Source organism: Apteryx rowi, unplaced genomic scaffold (assembly GCF_003343035.1).
Source record: "Apteryx rowi isolate R43461 unplaced genomic scaffold, aptRow1 scaffold_510, whole genome shotgun sequence".
In the NCBI taxonomy this organism is placed as follows: domain Eukaryota; kingdom Metazoa; phylum Chordata; class Aves; order Apterygiformes; family Apterygidae; genus Apteryx; species Apteryx rowi.
This window is the reverse complement of record NW_020450773.1, coordinates 295,745-315,117: the sequence shown is the minus strand read 5'-3', so window position 1 is coordinate 315,117 and position 19,373 is coordinate 295,745. Positions and strand designations below refer to the sequence as shown.

The following is a 19,373-nucleotide window of genomic DNA, read 5'->3' as shown; positions in this document are numbered from 1 at the left end:
TAATTTGGCAGCTTTTACTAAGCTAGAAACACAAGGTACAAAACAAAATACTGTTTGTAATCCTGCTCAGCACTTGCAGTACTTCCTTCATCCAGTAAAATCTGACACCGAGTCAACCTGGTTTCAGACTTCTCAAACACAAGCATTTATAACTTCATATGCACTTGTTTAATCTTGGAGCACTACAGAACACTGTTTCACTCTGAAGTAAACAGTAAGCTAACCCATAAAAACATAGTTTGACTGCCAGCAGCTGTTTGCTATCCTAATATTAACTAATTAACTTGCAGCATAATTTCAACTGGATTGTGTAAATTGTTCCATAGATGGTATGACAACACTGAGGCACTAAAATGAGAAATTGATATATACGGAGCTTTCGCTGAGCCAAACAAGTAAATAGAATTTGCTTTGCTGCTATGTTTTCTCTTATCAAATCATGACTATAAAACATTAAATAGGAAATTGTAAGAGTTTTAAATCTGGTTGCTTTACAAATGATAGATTTACTATAAAATAATAGAGACTTTTCTGCATTAAAAAAAMCCCAGAACTATAGGTAAGAGTTTTACCTAAATATTTAAACAACTACTGTGCAAAACAAAGCATCACAGTCATCTCAATAGTTTTGTCATCTTTATTAGGCAGGCATACGCTTCCTATACTACACGTAACTATGCAACAACAAATCCCCTTTTCCCTGACTCCATATGCAAGCAATGTGTTTCTCCTTAATTGCTTCTCAGTTCAGCAGATCACACAAGCATCAGTCAATAATGTGCCAATCAGAAGTGCTAATCAGCATAACATTTGGTCTAAAAGGTTCCTCTGTTGCATCTTTTATAACGCTTCCCCTTTTATTCCCAAGGAGATTAGTGGTCTATGTGGCAGACTAGATAAAACAGCCACAGAAGTGGAGCAGTAAAACTCTTCCACAGTCAGGAATGCAGTACTCTATATTAACATAATATTGTAATACATTCTTAGACATGGAATGGATCTGCAAGCCTGAAGAGCTTAAAAAAAGCTGTCATATTCAGCTTCCTTCCTAGGCTAATAAATTTGACATCATGATCAGTAAGCAGGAGTAGATGCAAGAGATCATTACTTTAGAAGAATCACTCTGTCATTCAAACAATGATTAAGGCATGGTAAAACTGAGGGTGAATACAGAAAAAAAAATAGAGCTTCCTCATTTCTCATGTGGGCAAAAGACACTGCCCACTTTGCACTGTCTTGTTTGCAACACAGATGTGCAGGATCACCCCCTTTGCTATCAGCCACAGTACTACTGATCAAACTCGAGAGAAATTCAGTTATTCATGCTCCAAATTAAACTCTTCCAATTCATATGTTATTCACAGCAAAATTAGTATTTTTATGATGCTGTGCTATGAATGGCTGTGCTCATTCAAACTGAAAAGAAATAGAGCTTTCCATTGTTGGCTAAACATAGCCATAAAATTCAAATAAATTTAAAAGATGTTACTTTATTCTTTGTTCATATAAAAGAACTAAATTAAGATATTACATACACCTGCTTTAAAAAATTAGTCAGGGAACCATATAAGCTTGCTGAATTCTCACCTTGCAGGCTTGGTCCAGAATCTGCAGACTGGGCAGGATTTAATGCCCAATGTAGCTGACGTTGAAACTCAGGTCTGTCTTCTGTGTGAATCAATTCAAATACACTCTGGTGTATAATATCAGACTATGTACAAAAAGGAAAAAGGAGACAAATAAAAAGTATATAAAACATCTGACAATATCATGGAAGTCATCTTGTTGACACCATTTCTAATGGCACAGCAAAACCCTTTTTGCTCAAGGGATAAAAACATATATTTGCACACGCATGGAGAAGTTTTCTGAAGCAATTTCTAACAACCCAGAGAAATATTCAGTCATGCCAATGTCTGCAAACATGAAAAATAACAACACAAATATTACCTTACAAAAAATTATTTAAAGGCAAGCTTTTCTTTACCTGTTTTTATCTAAATAAGCTTGGAAGTGTTATGCTGAGGGTTTTTGTTGTTGTTGTTGTTGTTGTTGTTGTTGAAGAATTATTTCATTTCACATACTAGTGAACAAAGTATTTGCCAGCTGGAACTTGGACCTGACCCATTCTAGGTGCTCCAGGAACACAAAAGAAGCCAAACACAAAGAACTTCCAAATCTAAGACAAATAAGCTATGCATGTTGGTTTTGTTTGGTTAAAAGCTTTTCTACTCTTTAAGGATATATTAAAATCCGTACATATTAAGCTCTCATATCACCACTTGTGTGCTTAGGAATGTTATCTGAATGACAAAGTTACAACATTCAGAATCAGTGGATAAAGAAATTAGGGGGGAAAAAACACCCAAATATTTAAGAAAAAGCTTATTAAACTGAGAAGAATTAAATTGCTTGTTTTCTGCATGAATCAAAAAAACCCTATATATAAAGGCAAAATATTTAAAATAAAACATAGACCTAAGGAAATTATGATGAACTGGCAAAAGCAGAAGTCTAGCTCAAATCTTGCCTTAATCTGTTTCACAAAAGAATCAATATTTTTCAGGAAAATTTGCCAGAAATGCTATTTTGAGGATTTCAAGACTTTGCTTTCTATATCATGTACTTGATTTATTGGCATTGCTATACAAATATCATGCCCAATTTGTCTCCCAGTATTTTCTCTTCATTCTCAAACAACTGAAAAATCGGTAGCTTAAGGAATAATAATGTTTTGTTTGGAATATTTTCTTTTATACAAACATTCCCCAAACTCTTATCAGCTAGCTAAAAATACAGACCAAGCAGCATTTCTCCCTATTTTTAGGCAGCAACTGYATCTGTCATTATCCAGTACCTAACAGCACCATATACTGGTAACTGCAGATGTGGAATATTTTACCACAGAAGTGCAGCRAATACAAATGTATTTGGCAGCAGCTCTGCCCATGGGTGTCCTGAGAAGACATTTATAATTCAGTGCATTTAAAAAAAACAAAAAACAAACAAACAAACAAAAAAACAAAAAAACAGGTGTCACAGCACAAATTATTCAGTATATGTATCAATGGATTTGTCATTAAGCCAAAACCCACTTACTTCATCTACACAAAGCATAGTAGTTCAAGTGTGACTTCCATACCAGTGCTACCTCACATAACCAAGAAAAGGGCTGTCCTGGAAAGGAGGCTATTAGGTAAAAGAAATTCTATATACAGGAAAAAGCAAGCAGCATGAATTGCCAAAGCCAGCATCACTGGGCTATCTTAGGATCCGTCTATTCATCCAAATTTGCCCTACCTGCAATGTAGGGGTAGGGATCACAACAGCTTGTATTCTCTTAACACAAGCTAATTCTGGGAGTTCTCTAAGGAATGCAATATGTGCCTTCTGGATCTTGGTCTTTACCATTTTGATACGTGGCTTGCAAGGCCAAGATAGTTAGCCATACCTAATCTGTACCATGAATCGTAAATTACATATGTACTAGTCTTTTTAAAAAAGAAAACATGGGAGAACTAAAATTAGTAAACTAACTCTGTAGATACTTAAACCTCAAAGCATATGGAGTTAATTTTGTATGAAAGGTTTCTATTAAAATAATTACCTTCCCATTGAATTATGTTTTGTTCAGCATCATAAACTGGGTAACACTACAGTATAAATTTCAAACAGTTGTTCCAGTAAAGACTAATTAAGTGCGAAAGTTCCCTATCCTGCCTAACTCAGCAATGGAAATGATATTCCTGTTGTGCTTGGCCTGAGATCCCATTTCAACCATGTAAACTGATAGAAAAGTAATATAGTTCCAAAGTAATCTAGTGTAAAGTGTCTAACCATGAATTTTATTACACAAACTATCAGACCCTAAATATGAATACTGATGCCCTCAGAAATTAACCAAAAATTCTGCAAAAAAATAGAGGAGAAAAAAAATAAACTTACTTGTTGGAACCCCAAGTAGTCCTGGATAGTAGAAGAGACGTAAAAAACCAGAGCATCTGCTGTAACAACTAATACAAAACCATTTAATGCCTGGGGAGGAAACACACCAATCTGTCAGCTTCAAAGACAAAACTCCAGATAAATTATTGCAGCTGTAAGTCTACCTATACCTTAGTCTTACAATAAAATGCGAAGCGTGCAAAAACATATCATTATCTAGCAGCCCAAACAGAAGGATTCTTCATTGCAATTCTCTACAGTACACATGACAATAAAGAAAACTGTGCATCTAATGAAGAAAAATATTTTTTAGAAAATTCCAAAAATGGAGTCAGGGGAGAGGACAAAGCCCACTGATGACTTCTATTTACTGGTGATTACAGGAGATGAGGGGCAGTAGTTTAAACAACTACAGATTTATCTAAAGGTAGCTATCAACCAGTTTGCAATGCTTGCACAGCTCAAGTCTTCAATACAACTAATTCTGCAGTATGAAACTGAGCCATGTCACAAACGGATTCCCAAAATCTGTTCTATTCATAGCGCAGACAGGCTTAAGTGGACAGGAAATCAAGTGATCAAGATCCTCTATATGGTCCAAAACAACACTTTATAGCTTACTTAAAATAGAAAACCTCTGCAGAAGCCGACTGCTGCAAGCAAACAATGTTTCTGAAGAGACTTCCCCCTTCATGAAGAAGCAGACTAAGTGGCTCCATATTCAAAGTCACGCAAAGGGCATTTATCTGAACTCCCAATCAATATGGTTCATGGCAATTGTTGTGATAGCAAACAGAACATTTGTGACTTGGCAGCTCATCTGAAAGGTGCTGATTTACTTCTATGGATTTCAGTCAAGATTTAACAAAAGGCTATCTCTAGGGACTGAACTAAGTCTATTGTGCCACTTTATTTCCTCAGCTGCATTCAAAGTCAAGTTTTGCTAGTGTACTCAAAAAAACAGCTTTTAAAACTCTTTAGGATGCAAAGTTATTGTAACTATTAGAAAATGTAAAATAAGTGAAGGATATCCTATTTCTTAATACAAATCATGATAATATCGTTTGATTATGAAACAGCATTGTTCTTCCACAAACATTAACTCACATAGCCCCAAACTGCGGTAAGCACCACAGTTGCTTTTCCATATTTCCATATCCATATTACTATTTCTTATTCTTTTATTATTATGCTCTAATTAAGTTAAATATCTGATTAAATGACTAGTTTTAAAGTTCTTTGAAGTGCTCCTATTTAATTTGTAGACATTTCTTAATCTATGCTCTTCACAGTTGTCCGTTCTTTAAAACTTCCTTCTGTAAGTTTAGTGCACTATATCTGAAAACAAGAAGGTCTAACTCTCACAGTAAGAGTTAAAAAAAATCTGGAATTAAATAGCGTAGCTAAACCAAGCAAACCTGAGATCTCAGAGCAGTGTCTCATGGTAGTTACATAAAAGCCTTGGTTTTGTTAAAGCTTATACTAATTCTAAGGGAACAGAACACTACAATGGCAGGTGTTTGCATACTCCACTGATGTATTTTGCAGCATATTTCATTTCAAATCGTTGATATCAAACCGCTGCAAGCTGGACAGTGATTTAATTCTTGCCCAAATGTTAAATTAGTTATTCTGCCCTGTTTCATACAAAGCCATGGAAAGATTTACTTGTCCATTCGATGACAAAGGCAGGCAGTCCCTGTACCTGGCATTCAACGATATTTTGCAGTGGCTCTGCTGCACAGTTCATTTTGAAACAGGATTGTTACTGCAGAAGTTGGATATCTTCTGTAAGCCAACAATTCTGTAAAATGCAAGTTGTTTGCCCAAAACCCTATTACAACAAATTACTGGAAGTTCCTTAAACATGCAGATGTCCAAGCTCAAGAGCTCACTTAGATTCATTTACCCATCCTATACCATGGGTTATGAACTTTTTCTTCTTTTTTCTTTTGTCCAAGAATGACAACAACTGAAGAAATAGAAAACCTTCTACAAGCAATATTTGGTSTCTTTTCTATTAGCATACTGAGCTTTTATCATGTAAACAAAACCCACTTAAGTACAGGAACCGATGCTGATACAAGGCTTCTCAAGAAAAGATTTCTAAAAATGGGTTTAAGATTTGGGGTAAGTTTCAGGCTGAAATGTCTTTGGGATCAAGTCCATCCCATAAGCAATGTTTCTCACCTATATGTCTAAACTGACATAAGAACATAAGGATACTACAATCATTAGCTGTTGTCAGAGAACCACATCTGTTTTCAGTTTATGATTTTCTTATATACTCTTTGCTACTGAGCAAGTCTTTTTCAAAGATTAAGAAAACTATTATAAGACAGCATCTACCAAACATCTATATTCATTCAGTCACGTAAGTGAGAGGTCTGTGCTGTAGAGGTTTTGGCAGAATTCGATCTGAAAATAATTATCTTTAAAGGCATAATGATATTTCTGGGTGAGTTTATTATTCTGGAGGATGGGAGGTGTTATTTGTGCTTATGCAACACCTACCTCCTCTCTAAACTCTCAACACAGAGAGAAGGGCAATATATAGAAACTGTTCATTATTGGTGAGAATTACTTCATAGAGGCTGGAAATTTCACTTGCATGTCATATCATAAGCTTAGACTACACTAGATCATGTATCTATATGAAGACTTTGACATAAATGAATAACTTTAAGGGAGATACAGCTTAATTTCAAGCTATGTATTTGATCTCCACTCCCACAATACACTGAACTGGTAAGGCAACTGGTTTCTGTTTTGAAGACTAACAACACTACAATTTTTCTCTTTGTTATGAAGCAGATGATGAGCAAATAGAAACATGTATAAACAATAGAGTATATATTCATACCAACTTTGCAAACAATAGAGATAGAATAAAAAAAAAAAAAAAGTGTTCATTATCATTTGTAGTCTACAGGAATCCRGGTGGCAATAAAAGACTTTCGAGTTTAGACACAAGGAAAGGTTGTGACCACTATTTACATCTGACTGAATATTCAATATCTTCTATAAAATTTCAGTTTTATCACATAGCATTTCTGACATTCCCTAAGAAAAGTCTACCAGCTTATTCATTCTTGAGAATTAATTTTTTGATATAAAATATTAACAAATCAATTTATGAAATTCAGTTAATTTACTTCCCAAGGAAGCATAATTTATATTAATAAATATATAATCTATTTCACTTTCATATGGGAAAGCAGTTTGATACAACAATTTCATCATATAACTTACATTTAAAAATCACAAAAATAACTCAGTTTCACATCAAACAAACAGATGTCTCCAATGTAAATACATACTATCCCTTTTTTCAGACCCTTTCCATTTGAAAGAAAGCTGTTCACCTGTAATAACTCTGTAACAGTTCTTTGTCCTTCTTTATTAAGGTTAGGATAGGAAAGTACTTGCATCCTAGTTTTCTAGTCAGGAAACTATTTTCCACTAGCATTAGTTTACAGTACTTGTTTTGTAGGATTCTTTGGAACTATTTTTACTTCTGCCTTTTGATCAGTCGCATAATTTTTGTTCTATGTAAGAAAATCATCAACTTTGACCTAATAATCTGACACTTCAGATAAGTCAGTGTGAAAAATGTGTGTACGAGACAGATTATGAACATATATCAAATGGAGCTGCAGGACGCAGTAAAAAACTTATTCTGTGAAACCAATTAGAACATTGGGATGCTTATATTAATCATTTCTTATGTTTTATCTGGACATAGTAATATATCATTATATTTCATGCGCTTTGACACTCTACAATATTAAAAAAGACAATATAACTTAAAGAACCTATTTTTTACTATTATTTTCCTAGAAGTTATTGAAGGTATTTTAAAATCTGTCCTGAATCTATACTATGAACTCYGGGTTCTTTCAAACCAGAGAAAGCAAGATATTCCAGCAAGATCAAGGTCTTCTAAAGAGAAATAGGTTTTTTTAAGACAACTAATTTAATTATGACAACTAGTCATTAAATTTGCTGTAGATGATTAACCTATCAGAACTTTATTAAGAAGATTGTCTTTGTTTATATTACCTATATTAACAATAGACGCAAAGAGATGGGAAAAAACAAACTGGGAACTGACTCATAGTGAGAATTTTAAACAGGTCCCTGTAGTCTAATACCAACTCTTCAAAGTCACTAGTATCTCCAGAGGAAGGTGCAAGAGCTGCATAATAATAGCCTAAAGAAAATGAGGTAATAATTTGACAATAGGAAAACTTCCTTTTGCAATCTCATCACTGAGCAACTAGTACACTCAATATATTAAAATACTACTTTTATTTATTTAAATCTTCTTATAGTAGATTCACAGCAAAACATACCTGCAGTAAGAGTTCTCCTTCCAGGATCTGCATCTCTTCTCCATTTTTTGTTGTTCTACAGTTCTCCTGAATGCCATTTCTTTCTGATCTTGTAGAGTTAGAAGACTTTAACGCAACTACAAAAAAAAAAAAAAAAGTTGAGTGATCTTTGAAAGACTCGCTGGAGATTCATGTGAAATTGTGCTAGTTTGTGAAGTAAAAATAAAATTTAAAAATGCTTTTAAAGTCAATCTAATAAAAGATCCCTGTCTCAATGCCAGGCTTTTTTTCCTACCTTTAAAGATGCCCCCCAAATCTGTCAGCTATTTTCCTTCTAAACTGTAATACTTTCACAACAGAATCAGTATTACTGAAATCAATCCAAACCTCCTTAACACAATAGCATGCTTGTCTTTTGTGCCTCTACCCCTTTTTTCCTTCTCTCTTTCCTATGAGGCACGCTTTTAGCTCATCACTTTTCTTCATAAAGGGCATTTTTGTTTTCATAAAACAAACTCATATAGCCTGATAACACCACCATACGCTGCAGTAAGGTACAACAACGCTCACACTTTATTTATCTCCTCTAACTTCAGACATTAACTATGGTGCCTCAGATATGAGCCCACTATTGAGCTAAAGCTCCCTTCAGAGACAGGAAAGAGAGACACAGGAACCCTAAATGCATATTATACATTCAAGAAAACATGAAGCAGAGAGAGTCATTTTAAACAAAAGGGCTTTATTCTGCCATAGTTAAAATTTAACTATTTAAACCATTAAGCAAACTTCCCAATTTCAGCTAAACCACTATAACTATGAATAACCATTATTCATGTCATAAACCTAACTGATTTGAAAAAATTACTCAAGGAATACGGGATAAAGAATCAGATCAAATTACTACAATGTACCTGAAAGTCACAGTACCTCCTATCTCTGCACTGTATGTTGTAATAAACAGGACCCTATTACGGAAAACAACTAGATGCTCAAAGGTTCTCCATAACTCAGAGTTTATCTACTTTCCGCAGGGTGTGAAAAAGAGTTTCCAAGTCAAAATTAATTATTTTGTCTGGATCTGCAATGTCTAGACAACTTAAAATTACTTGAGTAATTGTACCTTAAATCTTTACCTTAAAGCTACAACCTCCTCCCACCCAAATTACAAGAAATTTCTAAAAGCGATTGCACTGCTGTAAAACACCAAGAGTTTTCATCTCCTGAAGATGAGATTTTTAGCATAAATCCAAATGATTTTTCAATCCTGCTTAACCCCTTCATTTTCAGCTTCTCAGACCTTTAGTCAAGAATCTTCAAGAACTTCTGTTCAGCCATTTTTCAACTAGGTTAAATGACATTTTACACTAGGAATAATAATTAAAAGATAAATTATGCCTTTTCTTTTCTTTTTTTTTTCCCTTTTTTTTTTTTTTAAAAAAAAGCTTTCACTACAGCTAGCAACTTTTAAGCCAGACAGTTTTCATTAAAATACCCCTCAAAGGCACCACAGAGGAAAAGTATGCTCTAAAAAGACATTAACTGATTAATCGGTCAGGAATTTATCTACTGTGAAAGTTTTCTTTGAAATTAAAACCTTAATGCTCTCCTTCCTACCCAATAGTCAAAAGGTTCTGTACTAGGCCACACAGAGTTGCAATAGCAATTCATTTTTAATCAAGTATTTGGAAGATGTAACAGTGTTTTTCCTACAAATTATTTTAAAAGACAACCACAATATTTACTAAAACCCCCTAAAGCTCACTAGCAATAAAAGTTATCCTTTTTTTCCAATTGATATTGCATGCTTATTGAGAAARAAAGCCCAAATGCAGCTTTAGAAGCTGCAAGTAAAGATATATAATCATGCTTTCCATTCTAAAAAATACCATACACAGTTACTTAGTCTTTTTTTTTTCCCCTTTTATAATAGGCAAATAATAAATGAGGGTGAGGAATTATACAAGGCTCTCTATTGAATGATGCTTTGCTCTTCATCCACCAATTCATAGCTTGCTATAGAGCTCAAACACAGCCTACACACTGGCATGAGTATATTCCACATAGCTTTCAAAGCCTGCACGTAGGTACACACGAACTTAAATGTTTTGCCAAATCGTAACCTAAGCTTTTTGCAGAAATCAGAATATGAATGAGCACAAGCTGTTGTAGCCTAAGACAGATGGAAAGATTGCTGACAATCTGGGATGAAAAAATGATAACCCCCCCCCCAGTACTTTGTTCTGCCAGATAAACCACATGCCTGGTCGTGCCTGCTACAAGCCACCCAGTAACAGGTGTTTAGGGACTTGCTCGCCAAACACCTATAGGCAGGGAGAAGAGATTGCGTTACATGGGAGGTAGCATTCCGAGTCTTTGAAGATGTGTCACTAAGCGACAGCTCTAAAACACCCACACAGTTTTAAAGACTATATTAGAGGAAAGGTTATCAATTCACTGTTTTATCTACTGAAAAGAAAGCTTTGTTTATATCAGGCCTCTTCTCGATTAATCAAGAGGTATAGATCAGAACCGAAGTCCAGATGTCCGGATGTTGCTTAGGTAGGCATGCATTCATTTGATTTCATTAATTTGATAAATAAAAATAATAAAAATAATAAAAGAATAAAAGCTAAAACCCATTTAGAGAATAAAAGCTAAATCCTCCTTAGCTGCTATTAGAAAAAAAAAGAAGCCAATTTCACAAAAATTAAAAGTCAAATAATCTAGAAGAAACAAAAAAGTCTGAATAACAAATAGGAAACTGAGGACTTTTCAATAATTTTCAAAAGCTCTAATGTCCTAAATTGAGAAAGAAACATTCCTAAATTAAAAAGCCCCAATTAGAAAAGAGAGAAAGCAAACAGACAGGGACAGGCTGTCATTGCTAGTAGGAATTCATAAATGGAAACCAACCAGGTAACACTCAGCTCAATTCCTCTCTCAAGAGCTATGCAGCAAGAGCTTTACCCTCTAGCAATCCCATTTCCATAATTCTTCCACCATGTGCAAGAGAAAGATGCGCACTTTAAATAAATTATTACTTGCTGATGGCTACTTTTATTAATAGGAATAGTTCAGAGCAATTAATATATATTAGTAGATAGGAATTGGTTAAAAGGGGAGAGGGGAAGGCGGGAGGGAAGACAACAGAGGAAGCCAAAGCACACAGAAGAAATCTGTGCCCAGCCAGAAGGATTATACAAAACAGTTTAAGAATACTGGGAACAAAAGGAATATGAACAACAGAATTTGTTCCTTGTTAGGCGGAAAAAATATAAATATAAATAATAATGTAGAAAAAACAGGAATGATGACCAAATATTTCTGTTCAATACTTCAGAGAATAAAAAGTGAGATATTCACATTCCATGACGGAAGTGTTTTTAGTCCAACAAAGGTAAACATAGGTGACTGAATATGGATATTTTAGATCAACAGGGCTGGATAAATTTTAGTCTAGATTTTAAAAAAAGCTTGTTGAATTTCCGTCTGTGGAGACAAGACAATGGAATGGGAGACACAGAACTTTGATGGGTTTTTTTAGTTGATACTGCCTTCTTTTAAATTTTTATTATTCAATATTTGTTTATGGGAAGCACACATTTCAAGCTAGCTAGAAGCCTTTTTAATGAAGTTATAGATGTAATTTGTAAAGGTTACAATACTAATACAATTATGGTGCTAGCCCTGTATGATTAAAATTTTTATCAATACTTTTCAGCCAAACAAAAAGAAGTATTACCAGTAAAATTTGAAGTTGACATAAAGATTATGAGAGTAATAAATGCAGACAGTGCAGGTCCATGACACTTGGCAACCCAGACTACCTGGGTTCAAACTTCAATTTGGCTGCATTGACCCACATATTGTAAGGCTACGTAATCACAAAAATTTGCATCTCCAGGTAAGAGAGATGCTGAATCAACAGAGATGGGTCAGAAATATGTGAATGATTAAAACATGCCATATAATGAAGGGGGAAAAAAAAACAAACAAAAACAAAAAAAACCCACACACTTTATTTAAACTAAGACTGTCTTCTGGAGTCCAGGCCACTTCTACAAGTGCTTTCAGCAGACAGAAGTATAAGAAGATTCCTAGTTCACTGAACATGTTTGTAAGGTAACATGACATTGAGGACAGCAAACAAGTGGGTAACTTATCCAAATATTACTACAGTTAACATAGTCTAGTGCAAAGTCAGTAGTGTATGTGGGTACCTCTCATGGCCTATTTACTCACGTAGTCAGATGAAATAATCACAACAGTTCATTGCTTTAAAATCTTTGAATCTCTGAATTACGTATAATACACATTTCAGGCTATCTTCTCTGATTTTCAGCCACAGGATGTGGAAGCATGGATAACCCAATAGAGTAAATATATATTGATTTTATAATTGAAAATATTTTCTGCTCTAGAAGACATGAGAGATGCAGTCAGGTTGCTTCTTTGAATTTCCCCCTAATAACTTTAAGGCAATAAAAATAAAACTGTTTGCCCTGTAAAAACAAATGATTTTCTGTTTTTTAGCACACATTTTTAGCAGCAGGGCTAAATTGTAAGCAGAAGCTTTTCAAGTTAATGATCTTCATTTAATCCTATGCCCAGCAACATGCACCATTTACATTGCCAAGATTTTCCTGATTTGAAGCAAAAACTAAACCCCAGGGAAAACAAAATGAGGTAGTGACCTTTAATAAGTTTTCTAAGCACAGAACAACATTATGGTTTCTGGTACATTAGTTTTACAGTTGTGAAAGGCAATTGGTTAGTGTCCATACCAGCAAACGTAGAAGATACCAACTCAGTTTTACATTATATCTAAAATGACAAATTAAATAATGATGGTAACATCAGCATTTACCAGCTTATCGCCAACTATTAAACTCATGTAATAGAAGATTTGTACAGAGGGGTAAAATATTAGAGTTATTATACATCTGGAAAAAAAAATCTTTCTGACATACAACTGCTTCTTCAGGATTGAAGCAGAATTTTAGCAACTCAGTTCTAACTACAGACAAAAGCCGTCTTTTGTTTTAAAACTGGATAATTAACTGCTTACTGAAAAATGATTTTTAGTACATAAAGAGGAGTGCAGTCTTCTTTCTTTCCACAGAATAACATTCAGTATGAGAAACTGCTTGAAGATATATGGTAAACTGCATGAGTTGTAAGTAATGTGCTGAATCAACCAGTAATACACKATAGAAAGATGTACTTCATTAACTCTGTTGAGATATTCAGAAATAAATCTCCTTGTTCTGATGCAGAAAACCAGTATGCTTTGAGGTTGCTGGAATTGTAGAAATAACTACACATCCAGGTCCTGTCTTTCTGAATGCATTTTCCTCAGTATTGGACTTACTGCTTTCACCTTTCACAGGAGAAAATTCTCTAATTCTCCACCCTCTTCAAACCAGGACCCTGAACTAAGACAAATTTAACCTCAACTGTGATTACTCAAAGAATCCAGTCAGAAACAGTGCTTTCAAGTTGCTCCTTCACTGGCTGTAAGCAGTGATCAAAAAAACAACAGAAGGTTTTATAGAAAGTAATAATCCTAACTCCTAACAAYATGAACGTAACAAAGAATACAAGCAGAATGATTAAAGAGAAATAAAAAGTTTATCCATCATCTCATTTTGCCTTGATCCTCTCCATTTTTCAACAGAGGCCTCAGGCCAGTGTTTTTCATCTTCAAACACTCGGATCTCTGGGGTTTCTGTCTGGTAAAAATGCTTCCCATCGACAACCCGCAACAGCTCTTATCCTGTTCCTTCCAGGCTGTCACTCCTGCTCTCCGAAAGAACCTTTGTCATCTCCTCACTTGAGGACTGGCTGCTTTCAAATCCCATCTTCAGAATTTTATTGAGTTTGCAAAAAATCAAAAACCATGCAGTAACCTGAAGTTACTGTCTCCACTCCTGAGCACCGCCAGCAGGAATCCTGCAAATGGCGATTTCTTTCTCTTCACAAGTTACAGCAGCAGAGAATCAAAACATTATCACAGAGCAAGTGCAAATACACTCTACTGACAAACTTCAGATGGCAGTACCTGTACTAATTCTTTCAAAGTTAGTAAAATAACTGAAGCAGCACAGAATTCAGCATAAGGTATGTCAGCACCTATCTAGCCAACTGAGGGGTATTCATATGGAATTCTTATTTACCACACAAACACTTATCTAGTTTACTATTACTTTGAGAAAATACTATAAAGGCAGTAAAACTGTTGCAGTTCCCCTTTTTATGAAAATAAAATGACATATCTACATGAGATTCAAAAAGAACACTAGTAAAAATTAAATTTTGGGAATACTAAAGGCATTTTTATATGACTATTGTCTTACCGAATATTTGGTTGCCTGCCATAGAACAAGACAGGGGCACTCCTAGGAATGTATATCATTACATTGGTAATACTAAATTAGCAAAACCATGCTCTATTTCACTGTTTTCCTCAAATTGAGAAAATACTAAAATTGAAAAATGTGTGTTTTTTGCAAAGTATCAGAAGGAACTAAATAAACAAACAGAAATAGGTAAAGGCAATAGAATAAATAAAGGCAATTATTTTTGTGTTGAAAGGATGAACAAGTTTTTCTGACATAAATGAAGAAAACACACCAGATTTGCTAGTGCTTAGTCATGGAGTCTGGAGAAAGTATTCCAAAGTGAAACCCGAACATTCCCACACCAAATGTCTCTTCTTATTATTACATCAGTGAATAAATGTATGATTAAACAGACTTCCCATCTCAAAATTCTTAGAAGTCAGCCATGTGTTAGAAGAATCCCTAGTACAAACCGATTCAGTGACCGCTGGCTTCATGGAAATCACACAAAACTACTCTACATTTGTAACTCTTTCCTCTTTGTTACCTTCTCCTTTCCAATGAAAAGGCAACAGCAAGAATTTTTGAGGAGCCAGGCTGGCTCACTGCAGCAATTTGTAAGGAAAGGAATATCAAGTTGCCAGTTTTTAACCGGGCCTTTTAAAATCACATTGAAATGCATCAAATTACTTAAATCAGAGTTGAGATAATTCTACTTTCAGGTAAATGATCTGTTCAAGCCTAAAACTGTATTAGGCAAGTGCTACATCAATATTACAAGTAGATCGTTAGCATATCAGTCATGCAGCCCTGGAATTTAATCTTAAAGAGCTTCCCAGAACTGCTTTATTTCAGATTTTGGCATTGTTCCTACAATTCGGCCAAACAGGTCAAAGTTTGCAGTCAGAGCCAATTTAGACTGCTTCACAACCCTTTCAGTAGAATTATAAATTCAACTAGTTGTTCTAGATTACTGTAAAAAAAAAAAAACAGCAAGAGTTTTCTTGAGCAGGATGTTCTTACTTGCTTGAGTAACACTAAACTCTAAAACAAAGTTCATCAACCAAAGCAAGACTTATTTCAAAAGACAAGGAGGGCATTATTGAGAAAACTGAGTTCAATATTAAACTCTTGCCTAAATCATTAACATACACCAAACTGTTTATACTAGCAAAAGATCCATTTTAAGCAGGAGAAAATATTATATATCCACATATTTCTATATCTAATATTAGATTATATATGCAATCTTAGCTATTTTCACTACTTAGTTATCTGAAACATTTTGCACCTATTTTCCCTTCATGGTCTCAGTGATAATATTTATGAAAGTTATTAATAAAAATAGATAAAATGCAATTAAAGAATTTTTAGTATGATACATAAAACATGCAATGACAACATGTTTTGCACATAACTACACTTCCAATATGTAGGTTACAAGTACAATAAAATACATCTAAACTAGGGAAAAAAATGAGTATGCAAAATACTGCAAACAAGTTTTCCATTCCTTCATTTATGACTTCTGAATATTTTTTAATTAAGATAACTTTACTTTTTTTTTTTTTTAATCCTACTAACAAATGAGTGGGAAAAATAAAGCAATAAATAGTAGAAAGTTCCTCTTATTTTATTTTCAGAAATTCTGATTACTAGCAACCAATCAATTTTCTAAATATTTCACTAGTTTAGCTCTTGCTTCTACGGGCTCACAGTTTCCACTCAGTTAGGATTTTTTTGGCACAGCATCCTTGCTTTGAATATCAAAAAATTTTGGATATTGAAGAATGTCATATACTCATTTTTTAATTCTGATATCTTGGCTTTTGTGTATTATGCCATCTATTAATAATGAAGTCTAAAGGTTGTTGTATGCATCAGTATTTTTGTTTCTTACATGACTGAATAGGAAATAATTTAAAGGAAACCTTATTTGTAAGTTGTATTGCAATTTACAGCACAGCTTGTAAAGCACAACAAACTAAATGGATGCAATAATACCACGTATTTCCCATTAGCCTCAAAACACCAAAACATGAATACATGAATAAAATGTAAATAATGTTATTATTCTGACATGGTCAAGAACAGTATATGCAGAAAGCAACTTAAAAAACTAGGTATGGAAGTTGAATAACCAAATTTTGTAAGCATAAGCAGAATTAGGGTGAAATTGTACATTTGGGAGYAACTGGGAATGAAGAATACCTTTTTCCCCTTAAGCATGGGAAGGACAAATTATGACATTACTGGACTCACCTTTAAAGACTATACTTTACTTTTAAATGCAGAAAAATATCAATACAACATATGCAGAAGCTGCACAAATTTTAATATTTCCATTAAAAATGCCAATCAAAGATTAAAAAATTGATAATGAACAACCTTCAACCTCAGAGGGCATGATGCTTTAATCCCCAAGTGCATTTTTAGCTAATGTAAAGACCTATAAAGATGTCTGCATATTTAATATAAACAATTGAAATAATCCATGAGTCACCAGAGACAGATATTTCTTGATTTGGCTTTCAGGAAATCATTATTGGTTGAAGAAGGAGGAAAAAAAATAATAATAATAATAATCAAGAGGCAGGTATGACAAGAGGATAAGCTCATGATATCACCATGGATAATTTCAAAAAAGAATTACTAGGTAATGACTGGTGAAAAAAGAGAAGAGAGAATGAGCAGGAATAATGCTCCCCCCCCCCCTTTTTTAAACTAGAACAAGTTTAACAACAGAGGTAGAAAAAAAGCCATAAAAGATTATTTCAGTGAATATAAAAGGAAGAAGAGAATGAAAGTAAAAAATAAGTGGCCAGGACCTGGGAATTTCCTTTTTTGGCTTTTGAGAGTTGTGAACTTAAGTGTTGCACAGATATAGATTGTCTACTGATGTGTACAGACTGGCAGAATTCAAGAATTTCCAACTGTACGTCTAGTTTGAAATCCAGATTTTGTGCCAGCGACCCTAATCAGAATTCCTCACTTACATAGGCTAGTATTTAAAATGATGCAAGTTCTACACATGTGCACTCCTGAATTTTCAGTCATCCATAACTTCCTTGTTTAACCCAAATCCAAACTGTACAAAACACATACCCATCAGCTATACAATCAGACACAGCAGAGAATACAAGTCTATGCATCTGTGAGAAGATTCAAGGCAACAAGTAGTTTTCTTTAGGGGAGAAGTAAATGTAAGATTTGCCCCCAAAACACTTAAACTAGAGAGAAAAAGAAATTATTTTGTCATTCAGAGAGTTAAAAATGCATGAATACAAAAGTTTCAACCTTTTGAACTACATGCATGGGTTGCCACCAAAGCAATTACTAGAATAAAGCAATTTTTTTTGCTAAAATAAAAAGAACCACATATACATTTGGTATAACCAGGATAAAGAACTGCCAGTATTAAGGTTTTATTAAGCATTGTCATTGAATGTGTCAGAGAAAACAGACAAAAACAAACTTACAAAACTACTCTAAATATTTTGTCAGTATTTTACTGAAATTGTTCAATGTAGAGCTACAGAACTTCCCAAGGGTTCTCAGTATCTAAAATTCAGGCATGTCTTCATACATATTTTACACTGAACAATAGGGAAATGAAAAAGTAATAAACACTATTTGAATTGCTGCATGAGTCTAAAAATATCCTCTTCATTGTAATCAATATATTATCAATAGACAGGAGGAATAAAAGCACTACATAACATTTTTATTATGGTAAAGTTTTTTTTTTTTTTTAAATGTGTTATATTTCAGATTCACCTAACAAAACCTATCTAATTTTAAATTGACCTTGGGTTTCCCCCACTTTACAGAAAAGGTATTATTTTCCATTCATCTGAGATCAAATATTACACTTAAATAATACAGCACAAAGCTATTTTTGGAGTAAGGAAATCTGTTGCTTGCCCTTTCAAAATTTGCATGTTTGTGAGCTCAAACCAGTGCTACTTGGTTTCCAAGTCTATGACAGGGATACATTTCTAATGTTCAGAGTTATAAATCATAAGACAGACAGAAACTTGGCAGGAGTACAGCTTTTTCTTTTCCTTGCAACTTCTGTCAAATTTCACCAGCCAAGACTCAAAGGCAGTCCAGAATTTCCCAGAAATCACATTTCTGGATCATAAGAATAGCTATAGTAGCTTAATATTTATGAGAGAGTAAATGAGCTTACTATTCTACTGCAAAAAAAAAAAACTTTTTTTTTTTTAAATCTAATATTGCTGCTTAGTAAAATCTACCAACACAAACAACAAACAAAAGCAGAAAAACCTTTCAAAAAGTTTCAAAATACTTCTGAATACCCTTTGTTGAATAAGCATTCTTATCCTGGAATACTGTAATATTAATATTTTAATTTCCCTTTCTTTACTCTAGTTTTGATATGTTATACTTGAACATGGTATATATTCCAATATGTATTTTCTATAGAACAAGGTTTTCATTTGAATTCACCATTTTTGTCATTTAAATAATTTTATTAAATGGCCTATCTGTAGAAAAAATTCATACAAATGCATCTCAGCAAGTTTTTAAAAAGTTTTGTTTAAACAGAAAGTTACACAAGATGAACCAACAGAAGTCAGTAACTCACAGGCCACGTATGTGGTCACTGAAATGCAGCAAGTTGAGTCATAAAGCAAATACGTAATAGGAGGTATATTTTAATAGTTTGTTGTACTGACCATCCACAGTTCTGCCAAGCACGTAGCTATACAGGTAAGTACTAAAC

The 19,373-nt window shown here is 34.0% G+C and overlaps 1 protein-coding gene across 1 annotated transcript in view; it reads right to left on the bottom strand.

Annotated features, from left to right (window-relative positions):
- The window catches only part of AHR (aryl hydrocarbon receptor), a 60,882-nt gene that overhangs the window by 17,046 nt on the left and 24,463 nt on the right, over positions 1-19,373 (bottom strand). Inside the window, exons 2-4 of the mRNA XM_026080183.1 lie at positions 8,301-8,416; positions 3,946-4,035; positions 1,588-1,711 (exon numbers count right to left, since the gene is read on the bottom strand). Coding sequence (XP_025935968.1) covers positions 1,588-1,711; positions 3,946-4,035; positions 8,301-8,333 — 247 coding nt within the window. The 5' untranslated portion in view covers positions 8,334-8,416. The remainder of the gene's footprint in view (positions 1-1,587; positions 1,712-3,945; positions 4,036-8,300; positions 8,417-19,373) is intronic.